Consider the following 24489-nt stretch of genomic DNA (forward strand, 5'->3'; position numbering starts at 1 on the left):
GATGTGTGACACTTTTTTGCAGCCTAGGTGGGCAAAGGGGCCCATATTCCAAAGAGCACCTTTCGGATTTCACTGGTCATTTTTTACAGAATTTGATTTCAAACTCCTTACCACACATTTGCGCCCCTATAATGCCCGGATAGTATAACTACCCCACAAGTGACCCCATTTTGGAAAGTAAAGACCCCAAGGTATTTGGTGATGGGCATAGTGAGTTCATAGAAGTTTTTATTTTTTGTCACAAGTTAGTGGAATATGAGACTTTGTAAAAAAAAAAAAAAATCATCATTTTCCGCTAACTTGTGACATAGTAACATAGTACATAAGTACATAAGGCCGAAAAAAGACATTTGTCCATCCAGTTCGGCCTGTCATCCTACAAGTTGATCCAGAGGAAGGCAAAAAAAACCCTGTGAGGTAGAAGCCAATTGTCCTCACTTTAGGGGAATAAAAAATTCCTTCCCGACTCCAATCAGGCAATCAGAATAACTCCCTGGATCAACGACCCCTCTCTAGTAGCTATAGCCTGTAATATTATTACACTCCAGAAATACATCCAGGCCCCTCTTGAATTCCTTTATTGTACTCACCATCACCACCTCCTCAGGCAGAGAGTTCCATAGTCTCACTGCTCTTACCGTAAAGAACCCTTTTCTATGTTTGTGTACAAACCTTCTTTCCTCCAAACGCAGAGGATGTCCCCTCGTCACAGTCACAGTCCTGGGGATAAATAGATGATGGGATAGATCTCTGTACTGCCCCCTGATATATTTATACATAGTAATTAGATCTCCCCTCAGTCGTCTTTTTTCTAACGTGAATAACCCTAATTTTGATAATCTTTCAGGGTACTGTAGTTGCCCCATTCCAGTTATTACTTTAGTTGCCCTCCTCTGGACCCTCTCCAGCTCTGCTATGTCTGCCTTGTTTACAGGAGCCCAGAACTGTACACAGTACTCCATGTGTGGTCTGACCAGTGATTTGTAAAGTAGTAGGAATATGTTCTCATCACGGGCATCTATGCCCCTTTTGATGCAACCCATTATCTTATTGGCCTTGGCAGCCGCTGCCTGACACTGTTTTTTGCAGCTTAGTTTGCTGTTTATTAAAATTCCTAGATCCTTTTCCATGTCAGTGTTACCGAGTGTTTTACCATTTAGTATGTACGGGTGACTTGCATTATTCCTTCCCATGTGCATAACTTTACATTTCTCAGTGTTAAACCTCATCTGCCACTTATCTGCCCAAGCCTCCAATCTATCCAGATCCCTCTGTAGTAGTATACTGTCCTCTTCAGTGTTAATTACTTTACACAGTTTAGTGTCATCTGCGAAAATTGATATTTTACTATGCAAGCCTTCTACAAGATCATTAATAAATATATTGAAGAGAATAGGGCCCAATACTGACCCCTGAGGTACTCCACTAGTGACAGTGACCCAATCTGAGTATGTACCGTTAATAACCACCCTCTGTTTTCTATCATTGAGCCAGTTACTTACCCACTTACAGACGTTTTCTCCGAGTCCGAGCATTCTCATTTTATATACTAACCTTTTATGAGGTACAGTGTCAAATGCTTTGGAGAAGTCCAGATACACGACATCCATTGATTTGCCGCTGTCAAGTCTAGTACTTACCTCCTCATAGAAACTGATTAAATTAGTTTGACATGACCGATCCCTCACGAAGCCATGCTGATATGGCGTTATTTGCTTATTTCCCATAAGATGCTCTAACATAGCATCTCTCAGAAAACCTTCAAACAGTTTACCCACAACAGATGTTAAACTTACCGGCCTATAGTTTCCAGGCTCTGTTTTTGGACCCTTTTTGAATATTGGCACCACATTTGCCATGCGCCAATCCTGTGGGACATTCCCTGTTAGTACAGAGTCCGCAAATATCAGAAATAAGGGTCTGGCTATGACATTACTTAATTCCCTTAGGATACAAAAAATAAAAAGTTCTATGAACTCACTATGCCCATCAGCGAATACCTTAGGGTGTGTACTTTCCGAAATGGGGTCATTTGTGGGGTGTTTGTACTGTCTGGGCATTGTAGAACCTCAGGAAACATGACAGGTGCTCAGAAAGTCAGAGCTGCTTCAAAAAGCGGAAATTCACATTTTTGTACCATAGTTTGTAAACGCTATAACTTTTACCCAAACCATTTTTTTTTTTTACCCAAACATTTTTTTTTTATCAAAGACATGTAGAACAATAAATTTAGAGCAAAATTTATATATGGATCTCGTTTTTTTTGCAAAATTTTACAACTGAAAGTGAAAAATGTAATTTTTTTTGCAAAAAAATCGTTAAATTTCGATTAATAACAAAAAAAGTAAAAATGTCAGCAGCAATAAAATACCACCAAATGAAAGCTCTATTAGTGAGAAGAAAAGGAGGTAAAATTCATTTGGGTGGTAAGTTGCATGACCGAGCAATAAACGGTGAAAGTAGTGTAGTGCAGAAGTGTAAAAAGTGGCCTGGTCTTTCAGGGTGTTTAAGCACTGGGGGCTGAGGTGGTTAACATATGTATATTAGGCCTCCTCTATGCTAGATAAGCTGGTCTTGTTAAAGTTTAAACTTATTCAGCTTCTCAGGATAATCTGGGTGGAGGTGCTCTAAATTACATTTATTGTATGTTGCATCTAACCACCTTGGAGATGAGTCCTGCCTTTATTTGGAGTTCACTAGAAGTCGGATGTAATGTCAATAGTTACAAGGGTCCACCCAGCCATCCCTGGAGTGAAATTGTGGGATATATTACAGCAGCCATATAACCTTTGATATTATTACTAGGAGATAGCTCTGAGGTCTATAATACATTTACTAGGTTTCCATAGCCAGTTCACCCAGCGAGAGCCTCTACTGAGATTACACTTTGCACAAACGCTGGCTACAAGTATTATTGCTTAAGGATCCTATACAGTATATAGCCACATTATGAACTTCTTATAGTGGTGCTCCTTCTAAACAGAGCCTTCTAGCATAGACATTTAGGGGGTCATTTATCAAGGGTCTTCATATCTCCTGCGCTGCGTGAATATGCACTTAATTTATGGCGAAGTGCATACCTTGTCATGTGTTAGGCACATCCTCTGGTAGTCCATGTAGCTACATTTAGTCTACACCAGCTAGCGTAGATTTCAGTCATCATTTACCTCAGAAAGCTGGCATAAATGATAATAAATGGTCTGGGACCAATGGCCTTGCCCACATCCCTCCTTCTCCCAACCCTTTACACGGGCTGCCTGCAGGCGATTATCATAAACGAGCTCCTTGTTCCTGATACCTGATAATGGTCTTCAGCGGAGGTGAGAGGTGCATTTACATGCAGCTATCATCTCTGCTATATGGGAACACTGTGTACTGATTCATTGTTTCTGGGCAGCAGATCCCTGTTTTCACACAGCAATCTTCTACCCAGAAATGATGATTTCAGTTTCTGTAACAACAATGCTTTCACCCAATGAGCAAGCCTTTTTACAGAGGACATGTGCACGCGTTATGGATATATTTTCCACTGTAAAATGGCCTGAAATCCAAAGAAAATAAAAGTTAAAGGGGTTGGTCACTTTATGGTTACTGTTGACCAATATATATGTAACATGACTATATGACACAAATATAGCCTTTGATATTCTGTTCTGTTTGCTATATTTCAACCTTGCACTCTTGTTAGGCAAACCTTCTGTGCTGTCCACTTATAGGTCCTGTCCATAAGATGGCTGCTGATGGAGGGTCATGTGACCAGACATCACTCAGACTTCTCCATTTAAACACACTGCACATGCACTAAGCTCCCAACAGTAAAGTGCAGATGACAGGTACATTTGAATGGAGGAGACATCACATGGAGTTGACTTGCCTGGTCCCATGACCCTCCATCAGCAGCCATTTTATGGACAAGACCTCTGTGTGGAAAGCACAAAAGACTTGGCAAACAAGGGAGAATGCCTTATGAAATATAGAAATGGTGCAGAATTTCAACAAAGTATATATTGGTAAGTTTTATATAGACACCCTACAAGCACATTGGTAAACAGTAACCACTACCGTTTTATTGGGAAGCTAGATTTCATCCTTTTGTTTTGAATCTGCACAAAGCATGGTGTGTTCCAGGCACTTCGGTGCTTCCTAGACGGTGGGCAGGAGAGAGCTGTTATACTACTTTGGACAGTAACCACTACGTTCTGGGAGATTCGAACATTCTTAAGGCAAATGAAAAAGTACTGTGACAGCTGCTATGGTGACTTCACCTGTTGTTAACTAGTCTTCCCACAACAGATATAACCAGAACCAGCAGAATTTTTAATAACTTAGTTGAAGCACTTGACTCAAGGACCTCCATACAGTATAGTCTTAGTGTGATAAACTACACAACAGAAGTAAAGGAAACACTGCCCTATCAAACATACACAAAATAGGTAAAAGGCACATTTAAAGGGAACGTGTGATCAACTTTATGCTGCCCATACTAACAGCAGCATAAAGTAGATACAGGTGAGTTGATTTCAGCGGTCTGACATTTATAAGTTAAAAGTAAGTGATTGCTGAGAACCAGCATCCCAATCATTGTAGACTGGGCCTGGAAAAGAGTCAAGGCCACCTGAGAAGAGTCCTGGTTATTCATGTATTCCTGCTCTCCCGCCCACCTGCTGATGACTGACAGTCTAATACCTAGTTTTCTCCCTTTCTCTCTATGATAGAACTGACAATCAGCAGCAGATGGGTGAGAGAACAGGAGATTACTAATAACCAGGACTCTTCTCAGGTAGATTTGACTCTTTTCAAGGCCTGGGCTGCAATGATTATGATGTTGGTTCTCGGCAACCACTTAATTTTTGCTCATGAGTGACACACCGCTGACATCAGCATTTCTGTCACTATTTTATGCTGCCCTCAGTGAGGTCACTATATAGTTGATGACAGGTTCTCTTTATGCTTCATCACTCAACAGAAACATGCCAAAATATAACACCAGCTCAGGAGTCATGAGAAATCTGGGATTTATATCATGTCAACATCATTTCTTACTTACCAACTTTATCAAATGCTTCCTTGAGTTCTTCAAGTTCCTCTCTGGATATTGTGATTGTATTGTTAGCCATGTCAGTCAGGTGGAGATCTCAAGAGGTTATTCTTGGGACCTAACAATGAAGAAGGGAGGAATGTGACATCTTCATACCTTTCTGTTAGAGTTACCAGTGACCATGGATACTACACAATGACTATAGATGGGTCAGTTATGCTCATAATGCTTGCCTGCCTTTTAAACAATGACTGGGCAAGCAGGAATTGCGTTCACACCCTACAACTGATAATAGGATCACATAAATGCCCCAATAACCTAAAGTACAAAGCTTATGGTATGGAAGCTTATAAAAGTGCTGCTAATAGCATTCACAGATATATACAGTATGTACATGTTTCTGGTGGATCTCAGAACTAGAGATATGTGAGATAAAATAGTATGGTCATGGAAGCAGATATTTTTCTGGACTGTGAGTAAATTTGATTGATGAACACCAGACAATTGCATGCATCTATGGCCTCGTGCACCGTGTCTGTTTTGTGGTCTTTGTGCATGCCACATCTTGTTGCAGATCCATTGACATCAATGGATCCGTGGTCTGCACTGTGCGGACAAGTATAGGACATGTTCTATTGTTCGCAGAATGGACATATGGATGTAGAAAGCACATGGAAGTTCTGGCATCCTGGGCAAATGCTGCCTGCCAGGGGTACCGTGGCTAGCCAGACATTTTCTCTTTGCTGGGCACTGCAGTGAAAATGTAGTATTATATGGCGACCATAGAGATGAATGGCCATCAATGTAATATGTGGGCAGCTTGAATCACAAATGTGGTTCCCGAGTGGAGGACATTCTATTATGGCATCATTACACCCTATGCCATCACTAATTGATCAGTAGGGGTCTGTCCTCTGGTACTCAGATGTAGTCATGTGACCCCTTTACTGTTTTTCCTGCAGAGTGGTATCCTGGCCGCCGGCTGTGTAAGAACTGCAGTCAGTGGAGTACTTTTCATGGAGGCAGACCTTGCAACTGCTATAGGAGATGTGATAGAAGGGGGCTTTCTGAACTCGTGTAGCCACCACTTGGGGAGCTCACTGCATAGAGATTTATACAGCTCCTAATCAATTCTATGCTAGTTGTATAAATTCATATGTACTAAGCCCCCTCTAGTGGTGGCTGCAGGCAGCCAAAGCTTTATAATTTACAATGGCAAGTTTAATCAGTGTATTTATGTTGTTTCATGGCATAAATACATTGAAAAATATAAGCATTGAGCTGAATACCATGCTTCTTCTAATATGTGAGACACTTGCACTTACACATAAACTGGCACTTTTCAATACTGACAGCAAATGTTTGAACAAACTGGGAATGTACTTTATAAGCATGATAAGACAGTGTATAAATGTATACAATATAATAGTAGCCATATACAAAAGCTGTAATAGGTTCACCTCTGCATTAGGAATGCTGTGACTGATCTGTCGCATAATGGAATACAATAGTGTACGATGGACCCCGTTTACTCATATTGGGTTCTGTCATGGTGTTTGACATTTTACCAGAGAAAATAGTGCAGCATTGCTAGTTTTTCCAGCCAATTTGACAAAATATGCGATGGAGACTCCTAATGGAAACTTTGAACCTAGCCCGGATAAACATATAATCTCTTGTCTGTCAGATACCTCCTTTGCAAACTCTTCTGCACTGACTGACCCTATACAACAGTAACAGAGTACAAGGTTATAATGCAACTCGATTGATAAAGGATCTGAAGAACCTCATAATTATCTTCATTCAGTCTTGGGAAGAAGAAGCAATTATGAGGGGGAGCATGATCAAAATACACTGCCTGTCCAAAAAAAAAGTCGCCACCAAAAATATTTAGTTGTAACGCTTTTAGCTTTGATTACGGCAAGCATTCGCTGTGGCATTGTTTCAAAAAGCTTCTGCAATGTCACAAGATTTATTTCCATCCAGTGTTGCATTAATTTTTCACCAAGATCTTGCATTGATGATGGTAGAGTCTGACCGCTGCGCAAAGCCTTCTCCAGCACATCCCAAAGATTTGGAATGGAGTTAAGGTCTGGACAATGTGGTGGCCAATCCATGTGTGAAAATGATGTCTCATGCTCCCTGAACCACTCTTTCACAATTTGAGCCCGATGAATCCTGGCATTGTCATCTTGGAATATGGCCGTGCCATCAGGGAAGAAAAAATCCATTGATGGAATAACCTGGTCATTCAGTATGTTCAGGTAGTCAGCTGACCTCGTTCTTGGAGCACATACTGTTGCTGAACCTAGACCTGACCAACTGCAGCAACCCCAGATCATAGCACTGCCCCCAAAGGCTTGTACAGTAGGCACTAGGCATGATGGGTGCATCACTTCATCTGCCTCTCTTCTTACCCTGATGCGCCCATCACTATGGAACAGAGTAAACCTGGACTCATCAGACCACATGACCTTCTTCCATTGCTCCAGAGTCCAATCTTTATGCTCCCTAGCAAATTGAAGCCTTTTTTTCTGGTTTGCCTCACTGATTAGTGGTTTTCTTACGGCTACACAGCTGTTCAGTCCCAATCCCTTGAGTTCCCTTTGCATTGTGCGTGTGGAAATGCTCTTACTTTCACTATTAAACATAGCCCTGAGTTCTACTGTTGTTTTTCTTCGATTGGATTTCACCAAACGTTTAAGTGATCGCCAATCACGATCCTTCAGGATTTTTTCCCCCGCCACATTTCTTCCTCGAATACGATGGGTCCCCACTATCCTTCCAGTTTTTAATAATGCGTTGGACAGTTCTTAACCCAATTTTAGTAGTTTCTGCAATCTCCTTAGATGTTTTCTCTACTTGATGCATGCCAATGATTTGACCCGTCTCAAACAGACTAACACCTTTTTCACGACCACGAGATGTGTCTTTCGACATTGTTGTTTAAGAAATGAGAAGCAACTCATTGCACCAGTTGGGGTTAAATAACTTGTTGCCAGCTGAAAGATAATCGCCCATGCAGTAATTATCCAATAGGAGGCTCATAACTATTTGCTTAGTTAAATCCAGGTGGCGACTTTTTTTTTTGAACAGGCAGTGTATATAAATGAGTGCATAGAAGAAAACACAGCGAAAAGCTATTCATTTCAAGGTAACCTCGAAAGACATGTCAGGATAAAAAAAATTGCAAAATCGTTGGATATGCATAGCATACGCAGGGGGTCTGTCCTCTGGTACTCCGATGTAGTCATGTGACCTCTTAATTAAAGGGGTTGTCCCACGAAAAATAGTCTACAGTTTTCAAACCAGCACCTGGATCTGAATTCTTTTGTAATTGCATGTAATTAAAAATGTATTAAAGCCACTGAGTTATTCACTTAAATCCATCTGTATAGCGCCACCTGCTGTTTGCTCCTTTTCTAATTTCTCTGTTCTGCTCACTGAGGTGGAAGCACATGCTCAGTTCCTTCAACTGACACCAGTTGCTGTAGAAAGGATGCACCCCCTGAAAAAGGACACCCACCTGAGCTGCGAGCTTGAAATAAATATAGCCAAGCAATTGGCGTAATGAATGGGAGATCTCTGGGCCCATGTGAAGTACAGGGCTGGTTCTAGCTTTGTTATAAAGAGATTGTCATGTACTATATGAGCTCTGATTTTCATTTTTTACATTAATCATGGGGTAACCCCTTTCAGAAGGTCTATTAGGATATTTGTGGATCAACCCATAAGAAATAGACCATAGTGGCATGTGATTATTTTCAGAGTCAACTCTAAAAGAGGTTTCTTCTACACATTTTGGGCCCATTTAGGAGTCAGAGCCTGAGCCCACTGGGCTCACTACAATCATACAGTGTTCTATCAGTAAGGACTTTAGTCAGCTCCAAAAGAGGTTGTCTTCTGCTACAGCTTTGGGGCCAATTAATAAGCCAGAGTCTGAGCCCACTAGGCCCATCACGATCATATAGTGCACAGGAGGTCAGTCAGATCATGGGAAGAGCATCTCTGAGGAGTTCAGCTTGTCTGGCCTCCAATTGCAGACCGCAAGGCAGGGAGACACATTTAAGGAAACAGGAACACAAAGAATCCTAAGACCCATACCTTTTCTCAAATTTTTTATTTCACATAAAGTTAGCACTGGAGGTTGGTGTCAGAAGATACCATAGGAGACAAATGGAAGACTTCTGTACTAAAGTGCGTTTACCTGCAGCCCAATGTAAACACAATAGTTTGTGTCATATGACATAACTGGCTGTGATACGTCTGTACAAACCTATATTTTCTGATCAGAATTCTGTCCTAAGTTACAGGTATCATTAGCTATTTTATACCATCAGATGATTTGCACTGTTTCAGTGTTACTGACTGGGAAAGCAATTACATTTTCCAAATCTTGTTGCATGTGTAATTGTCATTTTATGGCTAGGAACAGTTCCCTAAGTGTCGATAAGTACCTGCACGACAAATAAATGCATGCACAAGCATACTGTATGTGGGCACAGTCCTGTCACTGCCTAGCAAGTAACATTTCAGAAAGTCTACATAAGGTATCATGCACACAGTCATGTCCGTATTGGGGTCCTTAAACCACAGATCCGCAAAATACGGATACCTTCTATGAGCATTTCTCATCACTAGAAATTACTATTCTTTTCCGCAGTATGGACAGGAATAGGACATGTTCTATAATTTTCGGAATGGACGGACACATGCGGACAGCACAAGGATGATATCCATGTGCTCGCCGTTTTATTTTAGTTTTTTTTGTTTACCCATAGAAATGAATTTGTGTGCAATCTGCAAAAAATGTGGATTGGATTGATACAAAATACGATCGTGTGTATGATGCCTAAGTCATTACGGCTTATAAAGAACATACAACCTGCACTGCGCCTTATTCTTGTTATACTCTATAGACAGGGCATTGTGCTGTATTGTTTCTGCTGGAGTCATCATATGGTTTGCCAATGGGGTCGCCCATGGTAGGAAACCCATTTTCACATACCGTATTATGCAATTCTAATATTGGGGAGAGGCTTTGTTTAATCAAGATCATCTCTTGTCCAGACTGGAAGGTGGTAATAAAGGGCATCTTTCCACTAGCAACACAAGATGGGCAGCTATAATAAAATAAAACTTAACTTTTAATTAAATCGTATCTAAAAAGAAGACAAAAATGCACAATAAATACAAAAATAGGAACAGTCTTACCGGTATGCTGATAATTCAATTGGCACATGAATACCGGACTGGTTGGGTTGATAACGATGACGGGGAAGGTGGTATGATACAATGTGCATATCCTGTCCCTACCTTGACCTGTCAGGTCTATTATGCCCTAATGACCTCCTAAATACAGAGTCATCGCCCTGACAAAAGCGTCCCCGTCCGGAACCTTGCCCTATTGCCAATCCCTAAAAAACCCTATTGGGGGAAGTTGGTGGAGGGAACACCCGATATCTGTCAATACCCTTCGTAATCCAAACAGCAAACAAAACAAATCAAAATATATATAAAAAAAGGTCTCAAAAAATGTTCCAACGCTTTTCGTCTTGATGGGTTCCCCCAGACTCATCAGGGTACAAGGGGCCAAAATTGAAAAGGTGAAGAATGATATAAAGCAGCAAAAATGCCTAGTGATCCCCACAGTTGCGGTCCGGTGTCACTGTTATACTGAAGGACGGCCTGTAGATCGCCCTGCTACCTCTAAGTGTAGTATACGTGGCAGTGTGACAAGTTCAAGTGTCTGACGGCCAGAGAAAGTTTCTGTGAATTTGTTAAACAATTGAACGTAAACTCTATTAATCTAAAATTCACGTTTGAAATTGCAAAGAATCAACTCCCTTTCCTGGATATATGTATAAAAAAGTCTGATGTAGGTAACCTTGAAACTACCATCTATCGTAAACCTACGCCCACAAACTCCTTACTGAGATGGGAGAGTAATCACCCAATTCCACTAAAACGGGGCATACCTACAGGACAATATCTTAGACTTCGGCGGCATTGCTCGGAAGAACAGGATTTTGTGGGCCAGGCAAATAGTTTGAGAACAAGTTTTGATGAGAGGGGTTATCCTAACAAAGTTTTACATTCCAGAAATAGGAGAAGATAATAAGACGGCACTCACCCAGCAGTGGTATGTACGAAAATCCTTTATTTTATCTGGGATGCGAGAAACACATTTCTAGCAGAGTACACAGGGGCGGACAGCAATTCTTACATGCACAGCGGCAACGGCCACTGACGTAAGCGTGTGCGAACGCGCTGGCTTTTAGCAACCCAGGGGAAAGTTGTCATGACAACGCATGACGCCCTATCCCCCTTCTGGTAGACAATACAATAAAAAGACAAATCGTCTATCATTAATAGCAAAACAATACAACAATAGGAACATCACGAAAATACACTGAGATCATTACGATCATTCAGTCCGAGTTCACCTAGGGCTTTCGCATGCAGAATCCACCTGGCTTCTCTCTGTAGCAATAACCTATGCCTATCTCCTCCTGTAGGGGGATTGGGAACTAGTTCAATGCCAACAAACTCAATAGTTCTACCATTACCATTGTGTGTCTCCCTTATATGTTTCATAAATCTATAGCAGCCCTTACCTGATTGTATGGAATTCATATGTTCTCTAATCCTCTCAAAGAGGCATCTAATGGTCTTACCTATATAGAAATTACTGCAGCCGCATGAGATCATATACACTACAAAGGTGCTTCTGCAGGTAATAAAATCTGTAACCCTATGTTGTATACCTCCAATGTTAAGGATGGTCTTCTGGGAATTATACCTGCTAAAAGAGCAATTGCCACATTTATAATTGCCTTTGGGTCTTCTCTCATGTAGTCAACTGCGGTTTGTGTCCCGGATAAAACGGCTTCTCACCAACCTGTCCCTAATGGTGTGACTCTTTCTAAAGGTGATCAATGGTCTATCTGCATATTCTGTAAGTGCACTATCCCTTCTGAGAATCTCCCAATGTCTATATATAGTCTTCCTTATAACCTCAGCCATTGGGCTGAATTTAAAGGAAAACACAAACCTCTTTTTCTTGATCTGTCCTTCATTACTGAACATACTTATATTTGAAGCTCTATTCTATTCTAACAAAGTTTTACGCTCAGCATATCAAAGAGCACATATTCAAAACTGTATCACACTGTTACAGCCTCCAGACACGGAAGTGGAGCCATAAAAAATAATCAGACTGATTCGGACCTTTCATACCACATCCAGACGGGTGAGGGATATCATCTCCCAACATTGGGATATTCTTCGTATGGACCCGGATCTGTGTGATGTCATTGGTCCCCGACCCTCTATTATATAAAGACGGGGTAGAAGTCTGAGGGCCCACTTAGTACACAACTTAGTACACAGTCTCTTTGTGTCAAAACCAGAAAATGACAACCCTGTGTCAGGTTGCTTTCGTTGCGGCAATTGTAGTTTTTGTGATCATGTACAAACCACTAAATCCTTCAAGGGGAATGTGGTTGATACTATATTCAAGAGCCGGGACTTTATAAATTGCCACACAAAGGGGGTGATTTATCTAATTACATGTCAATGTGGCCTTCAGTATGTGGGCAAAACACGAGAATTCCGCTGACATATTGGTGAACACATTTCAGACATTCAAAACAAAGACACAAGAGTGACCAGGCATGCAGGGAAGGTGCACAATGGTGACACAAGATGTGTCCGATTTGTAGGTATAGAATGGATTCCCCGTTCACCAAGAGGGTGGGATTGGGACAAAAAGATCCTCCAAAGAGAGCCCTGGTGGATCTTTAGACTAAGGACTCCCAGCCCCCTTGGGTTGAACGAACAGTTGAATTTTGGTTGCTTCCTTTAATGCTTTGGGGATTTTTTAAATATGAGTGTTCTTCAGTGCTACACTTTGGACTTTCTCTTGAACTTCTGTGGCGTGCCAGAACCGCAGGGGCGACACGTGAGGTGCACGGTGGGCTGATGAGGGGCCAGTAATAATACAGTTCATCGGTTTACTCACGGTTAGCAGAAAGCCTCCCTGGGCCGGCAGCACAGTGATGAGGAAGACAGCACGAAATCCTCTGGGGCACACTGTGTAATGGGGAAGCACCAGCCTAGATGGAGGTTGAGGTGCCCTTGATGACAGCGGTGTTTAGGGTGCTTGTGGCGGCTGGGTCCCTTGGTGGTATTTCTCGTTTATGGTGGTACAACCAGTTGTAGTGGTGGTATTGAAGAATGAGGTAGACAGTGGTAGGATACAACTCACAACTTTTACTGTAGCTGGTTTTAGTTGCAGCATATACATCCAAACAGAATACAGTCTCTTGATATTTAGAGGAATTCTGTTGATCCACTGTTAATAGGTTTTGGCTAGGTCCTGACTCAGGCTGTGGTTCAGTAGTACTCTTTTCGGGTATGCTTAGTCCTATAATTTCTGTATCTTCCAAGCCCTTGAACAGGTAGCTAATCTGTCTTCTATAATTTATGGTGAGGCTGCCTGTAGCTAGATTGTCCTCCACCATGTGCAAAGGTGCCCATTAAGCCTTAGGTAGTGGCTTTTATCACTGATGTCTCTCTGCTTGGATTTCTTCCAGGGACGCAACTCTATCCTCTGGTTGTAAGATGAAAGAAACTAAGAGGACCACAGGAGGAAAACGCTCTCCTGCTCCTCATACCTTGGCACTATCATATAGCTGCTTCTGACTTCACCCACTACTCTGTGTTGTGTAGTCTTAGCTTAACAACTAACCCTACTCCCCTCTCTACCACACTAGGCCTGACTAGAGTATTTATATAGACTAAGTGCTATCCCCCTCTAGTGGTGGGATGAACAGGGATACAACAGGTGATGTAATGCAGAATGACATGCAACACAGTAATGCAGTTTCAACAGTAATTTTGCAGTCCCCACATGTCCTGAGTGGGACGCTGCACTTCTTCTACCTAATACATATCGTTATTGTAGCGGAGCGCTAGTGCGACATAGCCTTTCTCTGCTGGTATTCGAAGGGTTACTTCAGGATTAGGGTATTAGCACAGGAAGCACAGCATCAGTAGTAAATAAACCATCCACGAATATCCCATCAATCTTCCCAATAACTGGGCAACACACAGTATCAGGAGCAGGACACTGTTTAATGCCACATACCCTACTTTTATGCAAGGGAGACACCTACAGAAAATTATCCATTCTTCAATCACAGACTGGTTACAGCCCACACATCCCTTCCCCTCAGCCTGAGAAGTAATTCAATCAACAGCCCAGTTGAGACCTACATTGTTGCCATTGTGTTCCTACCGCACAACCAGACAAATGCTCAGCAGGTTACTGATTACTTTTTGTCTTACAAGTAATGAACCATAGGGAATTAAACATAACATTGCAAATCCAATTAACAGTCCAGTTGAAACATCCATTGTAGCCAAACGCAATCCGCTACACTAAACATCCATTGTAGCCAAACGCAATCTGCTACACTGCTCCTCCTCCTTACACACAAGCCGGCATACACAGTCTGATCCATCACGGATCAGCTTGGGGATGTCCGGGGTTGCTCACGGATCATTTTTCAAAGTCAGTATGTCTAGACAACCCGTCAGCGTTTCCGTTTTGTTTTCCCGGTACTGGATGTTGAAGTCAAATGGCTGCAGCGCAAAACTCCAGCGCAGCAGCCGGGCATTGTCCCCAGCCATCCGGTTTAGCCAGATCAGCGGGTCGTGAGCCGTGAGCAACGAAAAGGGCTGTATATACAAGTTGGGTTGTAACTTTTTCAGGGCCCACACCACAGCCAGGCACTCCTTCTCGATGGCGGCATAGCTTACGTCTCTTGGTAACAGCTTCCGACTTATGTAAGCCACGGGATGTTCTTCGCCATCGTCCCCGACTTGGCTCAGTACTGCCCCCAATCCAAACATAGAAGTGTCTGTGTGAACAAGAAAGCATTTGGTTGGATCGGGAGCTGCAAGACAGGGGCATTTATAAGTGCATTTTTCAATTGTTGGAATGCCTGCTCACACTCTGGGGTCCAGGTAACTTGTCGGGGAAGGTTTTTCCAGGTAAGATCAGTAAAGGAGTTTGGCCAGGGCGCTATAGTTGGGAACAAACTTTCTATAATACCCGGCCGTCCCTAGAAAAGCTAAAACCTATCTTTTGGTTCTGGGGGTTGGCCACTGGGCTACAGCCTCTACTTTAGCGGGCTCAGGCTTCTGCTTCCCACAGGCTACTCAATGCCCGAGGTACTGGACATCGGCCATTCCTATGTTGCATTTGCCAGGCTTCAGCGTTAAGCCTGCTTCCCTAATCCTGTCTAGAACCGCTGGTATATGGGCCAGGTGCTCCTGCCAGGTATTGCTAAAGATGGCGATGTCATCTAAGTAGGGGCAGGTGTAGCCCTGGACCCGAATGGGGTGACAAAGGCGGACTTAGGGATGGTGTCCGGTGCCAAGGGGATCTGCCAATACCCCTTACAGAGATCAATGGTAGTGAGGTATTGGCCCCTGGCCATCCGGTCTAGCAGTTAGTCTATCCTCGGCATAGGGTAGGAGTCGGACACTGTCTTTTCATTTAACCTCTGGTAGTCCCCGCAGAAGCGGGTAGTACCATCCAGCTTGGGTATGAGGACTACTGGGGAGGCCCAGGGGCTGTCCGACGGCTTAATCACCCCCAGTTGGAGCATCTTGTTGGTCTCCTTACACATGTTCTCCCGTACCGCCTCAGGGAAGCGGTAGGGGGTCTGCTGCAGTGAGGGTTGACCTAGTGTCTCTACTCGGTGAGTGGCCAGAGTGTTGTAGCCGGGTGCATTAGAGAAGGTGGCTTGCTTCTCTCTTAAAAGTTTTTGTACCTCAATACACTCCTGTGGGCTCAACCGATCTCCTAGTTTGACCTCCTCTATGTCACTAGACAAACTTCTGTCCCCCAGGATGTCTGGAAGGGGAAGGCTGCCAAACGCCTTAGATGTTGGTGCGCATATAGCAGTCACCTCATCGGAGCGCTTCATCATGTTCACATGGAGCATGCGTCGCCCCCCTGACCCTGCACATGGACCAATTATATAGGTGGTGTCACATCTCTGTTCCAACACTTTATAAGGGCCTTGCCAGTCAGCCTGTAGCCTATCATGTCGGACCGGTTTTAAGACAAACTTTTTGCCTGACCTGAAAGCTACGGTCCCTGGCTCCCCGATCATACCATGTGTGCTGACGAGTCCGGGCCGCCTGAAGGTTTTCCAGTACTGACCTGGTTAATTCCTCCAGTTGGTCCCGGATCTCCAGCACATATGGTATGATAGGGGTACCGTCTGTGCTATGGCCTCCCTCCCAATGTTGCTTGATCAGATCTAGGGGACCTTGCAGCCGCCTCCCAAATAACAACTGAAACGGGGCGAACCCTGTGGATTCCTGCGGCACCTCTCGTTATGCAAAGAGGAGATGGGACAGGAATCGCTCACAGTCTCGGTGGGTCTCGGCGAAGGTTCGGAGCATCTGTTTCAGCACTCCGTTAAAATCTTTTGCATAGGCCATTGGTTTGGGGATGGTAGGGGGCACTAACTATTGGCTTAATGCCACAGAATATCCAGAGGTGCTGGGTCACTTCCACGGTGAACTGAGTACCCCGATCCGAGATTATCTTGTTGGGTAACCCCATCCTGGAGAAAATCTGCATGAGAGCCTCTGCTACCGTTTCAGAGTGGATATTAGTTAGAGCCACCGCCTCTGGATATCTGGTAGCGTAGTCCACCACTGTCAAGATAAATATCTTGCCAGAGGGGCTAGGCTTGGTTAAGGGACCCACTATATCCACCGCTACTCAGCTGAACGGTTCCTCAACTATGGGTAAGGTGTGTAACTTTGCTTTCCGGCGGTCCCCCCTCTTCCCCACTCTCTGGCATGTGTCACAGATATTGCAATACTTCCTGACTTCTTAACTGATTCCTGGCCAGAAGAAACTCTGGGTCAATCGATACCAGGTGTGACTGACCCCTAAATGTCCAGATAGCGGAATATCATGTGCTATCCGGAGCAGCTCTGATCGGTACCGCTGTGGTACCACCAGCTGCCTAATGATAATCAGGTCTGACCGGGTCAGTTGCCGGGTGACAACTGGGTGTACTTCTCCAATGGTGGTGGTCTGGGGCCGGATCTATGGTGGTCGGTCTCGGAGTTGCGGGCAGTCTCTCTTGTAGTTCCCCCGTTTCTGGCACTGGTGGCACTGTCTGGGGTTGGGTTGCCAGAACCGCTGTTGTGAGGTAGCTGGAGGTGGAAGCTGCCGAGGTGGTGCTGCTGGGCCGGTGGGGTAGGTAGTCCCCACAATGGGTCTTACTACTGTCCTAGCTAGTAGAGGTTTCCGTTGCCTGCGGGCATCCATATAATCGTCTGCTTTCCTGGCCGCTTCGGGGAAAGACGTCGGGTTGCGGTCCCTTACCCACTCTTGGATATCTGTTGCTAGCTCATCATAGAATTGTTCCAGCAGCAGCATCTGTAGTAGGTCCTCCATTGACCTCGCTCTGTGGGCTTGCACCCATCCCAGGGCCGCTCGGTGTAGTCAGCAGGCCCATTCAGCAGAGAGTCCTTCTCAGTCTTTTTAAGCTCTCTGAACCGCCTCCGGTACGCCTCTGGTGTTATGGCATACCCGGCTGTAGTTCCGGATTTGCTCGTCGGAGACTGTGCGGTACGCCTCCGCTGCTCTCCCTGACAGCCGACCTGCTAGGAAGGGGACCCAATCTTCCGTATTTATTTTATGTAGGGCACACAGTCTCTCAAAATCCTGGAGGAATTCATCTATATCTTCCTCTGCCTCTACATATGTTTTAAAAGCCTGGTAAGGTATGTTAGGCTCCTGAACTTCTGTCATGGTTCGGGAAATTATATCCGTTGGTGGGTTTTCGCCATAAAACGACAGCCTGAATTGTAGCTCCCTTTGGAACTCAGACTGTTCCTCTTCGTTAGACGAACCGCTCCGTTCGGGAACCGAACAGCCCTCCATTCAATATTCCGCCCTCACTTCTGTAACAAGAACAGCCTTTTCTTGTTGCTGGCCGGAATACCCCTTGCTTCCAGGAGATTCTTTAACGTGGACCGTTTAAGTGAAGAATAGTCAATCTCCATCCGCAATCCATTGGTACTGCTGCCTTCCCTGTTACTTGTTCCCTTGTGAGTTCTGGATCCCGTTGCTGCCAACCAAATGTAGCGGAGCGCTAGTGCGACATAGGCTTTCTTCACCAGTATTCCAAGGGTTACTTCAGGATCAGGGTAATAGCACAGGAAGCACAGCACCTCAGCCTGAGAAGTAATTCAATCAACAGTCCAGTTGAGACATACATTGTTGCCATTATGTTTCTACCGCACAACCAGACAAATGCTCAGCAGGTTACTGATTACTTTTTGTCTTACAAGTAATGAACCATAGGGAATTAAACATAACAGTGCAAATCCAATCAACAGTCTAGTTGAAACATCAATTGTAGCCAAACGCAATCCGCTACACTAAACATCCATTGTAGCCAAACGCAATCCGCTACAGTTATTTTGTTTGTTTTGTTTATCAAACATGAGATTGTATCTAACCCATATGGAGTATGGGACTCGGAGATCATGCTTGGTATATCTGTTTTATCAGTGAGAGGTATCTCCATTTAAATGTCCTTCAGTGTGCTAATTTGTGATACCTACACTGGCAAGACGCGCACACTGTGAGATACCAGTATGAGTGTCGGTTGTTGCTAGGCAGCGCTGACGTGATACTGTCATCTCAACCACGCCTCCTGTCCTCCTGTGAAGTGCTCAGATTATCTCACGCTCCCGGTAGTATATCTGTGATGTCAGCGGGCAACCCGGAAGTTGCAGGTAAGGCGTGGTCCTCGTATCTATTTAAATCTGCGGCGTGGGGCTCCATGCTGCCGTCAGACGCATGTGAACTTGTCACACTGCCACATATACTACACTTAGAGGTAGCAGGGCGATCTACAGGCCCTCCTTCAGTGTAACAGTGACACCGGACCGCAACTGTGGTGATCACTAGGCATTTTTGCTGATTTTTATCATTCTTCACCTTTTCAATTTTGGCCCCTTGTCCCCTAAAGAATCTGGGGGAACCCATCAAGACGAGATGCGTTGGACATTTTTTGAAACCTTTTTTCATATATATTTTGATTTGTTTTGTTTGATGTTTGGATTACGAAGGGTATTGACAGATATCGGGTGTTCCCTCCACCAACTTCCCCCAATAGGGTTTGTTAGGGATTGGCAATAGGACAAGGTTCCGGACGGGGCGACTCTTGTTAGGGCGATGACTTAGAGCATAATAGACCTGACAGGGCAAGGTAAGGACAGGATATGCACATTGTATCATCCCACCTCCCCCGTCATCGGTATCAACCCAACCAGTCCGGTATTCATGTGCCAATTGAATTATCAGCATACCGGTAAGACTGTTCCTATTTTTGTATTTATTGTGTATTTTTGTCTTCTTTTTAGATACGATTTAAATAAAATTTAAGTTTTATTTTATTATAGCTGCCCATCTTGTGTTGCTAGTGGGAAAATTACCATTTACTCGTAAGTTGTCACACATTTTGAGATTAAACAAAGGGCATCTCTTGCTCTGGAGGACCTGTATTACACAGACAACCCATTGACTTGAAAGGGGACTGTGTGATGCTTAGAGGTAAACTTTCACCATAATCTTGAACTATTACCTGCAGTAATACATGAGTAGTATTACAGATATAGTCTAGATTGCTACTTTTTATTTTCCTACTGCCCCCTTTTCCGGCGCTGTCAGTGCTTAAAGGGGTTTTGCAGGATTACTGATGGGACCCCACTGATCAGCTGTTTGAGAAGGCACCGGTGATCCTAACTAATGTGTATACAGCGACCAGGCTGCAGGATCGCACGTGAGTGTGGGTGGTCAGATGGGTGAAGTAGTTGTACCCATAGTTTCCTGAAGCCCCCTGGGCCGGTGCACAGTAACAGGAGGGGCGCACCGGTTCTTTGCTTCGAGGCACACTTTGGCTCTGGGTTTCTCCTGCTTGATGGCGGTTGAAGTGCTCTTGATGTTGCTGTTTTATGATGTAACACGGGGTTCTTGTTGTGGTGACACCAGCACCTTGCGGTGCACATGTAGTGTGGTATAATGATGAGACCGGTGTTGGTATGACAAATCCACAGTACTTTACCAAGGCTGGTCAGCAGGTGATCCACACAAGCTCTATTCACATGAAATGCAGTCTTTATAGTTGAATCAAGTAGTTCCCAAAGGTTGTATATGTCTCTCTCTCAATAAAACTGGTCAATCTCTCCTTTTCCCGGACTAAAGGGATGCACTTTCTCTATCATCAGATATATATAAGTATATGATATCCACAGTATCCTCAGAGGAATACAGTCTCTAAACAGGAGGCCCTTCTGTCCTTTTGCTATGGTGGGCAGCTTGTAGCTTACAGTGTTTCCACCACATGCAGAGGACGCTGTAGCCAGATTAGCGGCGATTACCTTCTTTGCCAAAGGCCGCAATCCCTTTCTGTCAGCTAAACCTTCTGTAGATCTTTCCCCTTCTGAGGGCTGGCACATAAGTTGCTTGTGGGCTGGAGGGGAATGGAATCTCCCTACAGAAGCTGCTCCTTGCTGCTCTGAGGTTTTCACTCCTCAGCAGTCAGCCATTAACTCCAGAATCTTCTTCCTAGAGAGTAATGGTGGAGCCAGCCCTGATTAGCCTCATAGGACTCCCCACTCCCTATACAACCTTGTTAAATAATATGTGATATAATATTAATTGGTATTTAATATAAAGTATGTATTACACTACACAGTGACACCATTTATAGTGATACACAAGGGTGATGAGGACGTCAAGAACTATATTTGACGTCTACCATATATGACAATGTATAAGCCCATACATTAGTATAGACACGCCTGTATCAAGGGCATAAATGACTGACAGGAACAGACACTCTCACACTCTGTTGGAGGTTTGTGTTTGCTGGCTAGAGATGAAGACACATGGAGCCTGAAGATTCCTAACCTTCAACAATGATACTTCAAGGACATTAAAGGGCTTCTGTCACCCCACTAAAGTCATTTTTTTTAGTTTTTTGGCTACTTAAATTCCTTATACTGCGATATATCTATAATGCTCTTACTCATTTTCGTTCAGTAGTTTAATCAAAAAATGGACTTTTATAATATGTAAATTACCTCTCTACCAGCAAGTAGGGCGGCTACTTGCTGGTAGAAGCCGCATCCTCCTCTCATAAAGACGCCCCCTCCTCATGTTGATTGACAGGGCCAGCGAACGCGCTCGTCCTCTGACTGGCCCTGTCTGCAATTCAAATCCCGCGCCTGTCTTCATTCGGCACAGGCGCTCTGAGAGAAGGACGCTCGCCTCCTCAGTGCGCCTGCGCCGATGACGTCTTCTCTTTCGGTGACGTCATCGGCGCAGGCGCACTGAGGGAGTGCTGAGGAGGCGAGCCTCCTTCTCTCAGAGCGCCTGCGCCGAATGAAGACAGGCGCAGGATTTGAATTGCAGACAGGGCCAGTCAGAGGACGAGCGCGTTCGCTGGCCCTGTCAATACAACATGAGGAGGGGGCGTTTTTATGAGAGGAGGATGGGGCTGCTACCAGCAAGTAGCCGCCCTACTTGCTGGTAGAAAGGTAATTTACATATTATAAAAGTCCTTTTTTTGATTAAACTACTGAACGAAAATGAGTAAGAGCATTATAGATTAATATATCACAGTATAAGGAATTTAAGGAGCCAAAAAAAAAATTATGACTTTAGTGGGGTGACAGAAGCCCTTTAAGACTTTTCCTAAACTATTTCTGTAAGTAATCAATTCTTATGAAGACTGAAAATAAATTGCATTATACATTTTTTATATAACTCTTGTTGAATCCTGGTAATCAGTCATCCAGGTGTTCTTTACTCCAAATAAGCATACACTAGATTTGGAGAGGATTGATATATTTTTGATACATAAATATTTTACATTTGGAGACATATTATAATTGGCGAGCTTCCATATCGCATATTCAAGCTTGAAGAGGAGGAAGAATGAACTCAAAAATAATTATCAAGCTTTAATAAGTCGGAGAATCTAAGAATAATCTTCTGAAGTGACAGGCGTACCGAGACGTGCTGATGACAGAAGCCCAGCCTTGAATCTACTGAGGTTGTGAGTATGGAAATAATAAATTCTATTGCTGATAAGAGTAGATTACAATTTACGTATAATCTCTGCTGAAGGTGACCATAACCTTATAGATGAGGAAGGGTCAGTACAACAAGAGAAGACATTGCAGATCTCTGCTGAAGGTGACTTTGTGTCAGTAGACAATGACACGTCTATACACCAGCGGACATTGTATATTAAAGAGGTCAGCTTACAATTAAAATCGCAGAAGCAATTAATGAAAATATGCAAAGAAATCCCCACATATGATGCAAACCTTTATGTGTGCAGGAATTCAGAGATTTTTTAGAGCCACGCAGACAGATTTGAATTATGAAATGAACAAAGGAATCGATTTAGATTGTGGCTTCCTGTGAATTTTTCTAGGAGTCTAGCAATGAAACAGGCTGATGATAATGATCCAAAGGAATGGATTTTTCATAATGATATTCAAAGATTAAAAGATCTGATTTGGTGCACTAGAAGTGACAGCATGCCCACATATAAAATTCCAAAAGAATAAAAAAAATGACAGAAAGGAATCCACATTTGGATTTATGTCCATGTTTGAATGGACATACAAAATGGTTATTGAGAATGACAAACTTTTACATATCATTCAGATGTTTGTAAGAAAGTTCACATTTTTAGAGCCTTCTATATTAGTGTTGGCATCAGAGAAACAAACATTATTTCAGGCTGCAAATTTTCTGGACATTATGAGGAAGCACATGAAGCAAGACTTGTCTCCATCACACATAAGTATAGAGAGAACACAGGCGGATGTAAAAATAGACAGAATCCGGCCTAGGAAGACAAATATCATATACAGTACAGACCAAAAGTTTGGACACACCTTCTCATTCAAAGAGTTTTCTTTATTTTCATTACTATGAAGGCATCAAAACTATGAATTAACACATGTGGAATTATATACATAACAAACAAGTGTGAAACAACTGAAAATATGTCATATTCTAGGTTCTTCAAAGTAGCCACCTTTTGCTTTGATTACTGCTTTGCACACTCTTGGCATTCTCTTGATGAGCTTCAAGAGGTAGTCCCCTGAAATGGTCTTCCAACAGTCTTAAAGGAGTTCCCAGAGATGCTTAGCACTTGTTGGCCCTTTTGCCTTCACTCTGCGGTCCAGCTCACCCCAAACCATCTCGATTGGGTTCAGGTCCGGTGACTGTGGAGGCCAGGTCATCTGGCGCAGCACCCCATTACTCTCCTTCATGGTCAAATAGCCCTTACTTTCAAAGTTTTCCCAATTTTTCGGCTGACTGACTGACTGACCTTCATTTCTTAAAGTAATGATGGCAACTCGTTTTTCTTTACTTAGCTGCTTTTTTCTTGCCATAATACAAATTCTAACAGTCTATTCAGTAGGACTATCAGCTGTGTATCCACCTGACTTCTCCTCAACGCAACTGATGGTCCCAACTCCATTTATAAGGCAAGAAATACCACTTATTAAACCTGACAGGGCACACCTGTGAAGTGAAAACCATTTCAGGGGACTACCTCTTCAAGCTCATCAAGAGAATGCCAAGAGTGTGCAAAGCAGTAATCAAAGTAAAAGGTGGCTACTTTGAAGAACCTAGAATATGACATATTTTCAGTTGTTTCACACTTGTTTGTTATGTATATAATTCCACATGTGTTAATTCATAGTTTTGATGCCTTCAGTGTGAATCTACAATTTTCATAGTCATGAAAATAAAGAAAACTCTTTGAATGAGAAGGTGTGTCCAAACTTTTGGTCTGTACTGTATATGGGCCCCTTTATATGGCCAATAGGGATATATATTCCCTGTATGGCCATGTATGTATTGGCCCTGTATGGCAAGTGGGGACATATGTATGTCCCCTGTATGTGATGCCCCAGGTATATGTGAGTATGTATATATAGATATCTGTGTATGCCCTTGTATTTGCACACATGTCTATATATACACTTATATGTGGGCTTATTAACTGCCCATTCATAGCCCCGGTTTTATATGTATGTATGTATGTATGTATATATATATATATATATATATATATTTATAGATGTGCCCCAAGCATCTATGGATATATATATATATATATATATATATATATGTTTATAATGCGGTCAGTATTTCCCCCCCAATCGTGGTGGCCCCCCCAGCTGATGAGAGGCCGACAACTGGACAATTATGTCCAGTTTTGGCCACTTCAAAGGACAGAAGATCAATAAAGATCCTCTGCCCTTTGATAACATGTCCAGCAGCGCCGAAAATATTATGCATAACA

General features: G+C 43.3%; 1 protein-coding gene across 1 annotated transcript in view; it reads right to left on the reverse strand.

The window, feature by feature from the left end:
• Positions 1–5117, reverse strand: part of PLS1 (plastin 1) — a 103621-nt gene extending 98504 nt beyond the window's left edge. The window contains exon 1 of the mRNA XM_040429947.1: positions 5048–5117. Within this exon, the coding sequence (XP_040285881.1) occupies positions 5048–5117 (70 nt within the window). The remainder of the gene's footprint in view (positions 1–5047) is intronic.
• Between the last annotated feature and the right edge of the window lie 19372 nt (positions 5118–24489).

The sequence above is a fragment of the Bufo bufo genome, chromosome 4 (assembly GCF_905171765.1).
Source record: "Bufo bufo chromosome 4, aBufBuf1.1, whole genome shotgun sequence".
Classification (NCBI taxonomy): Eukaryota; Metazoa; Chordata; class Amphibia; order Anura; family Bufonidae; genus Bufo; species Bufo bufo.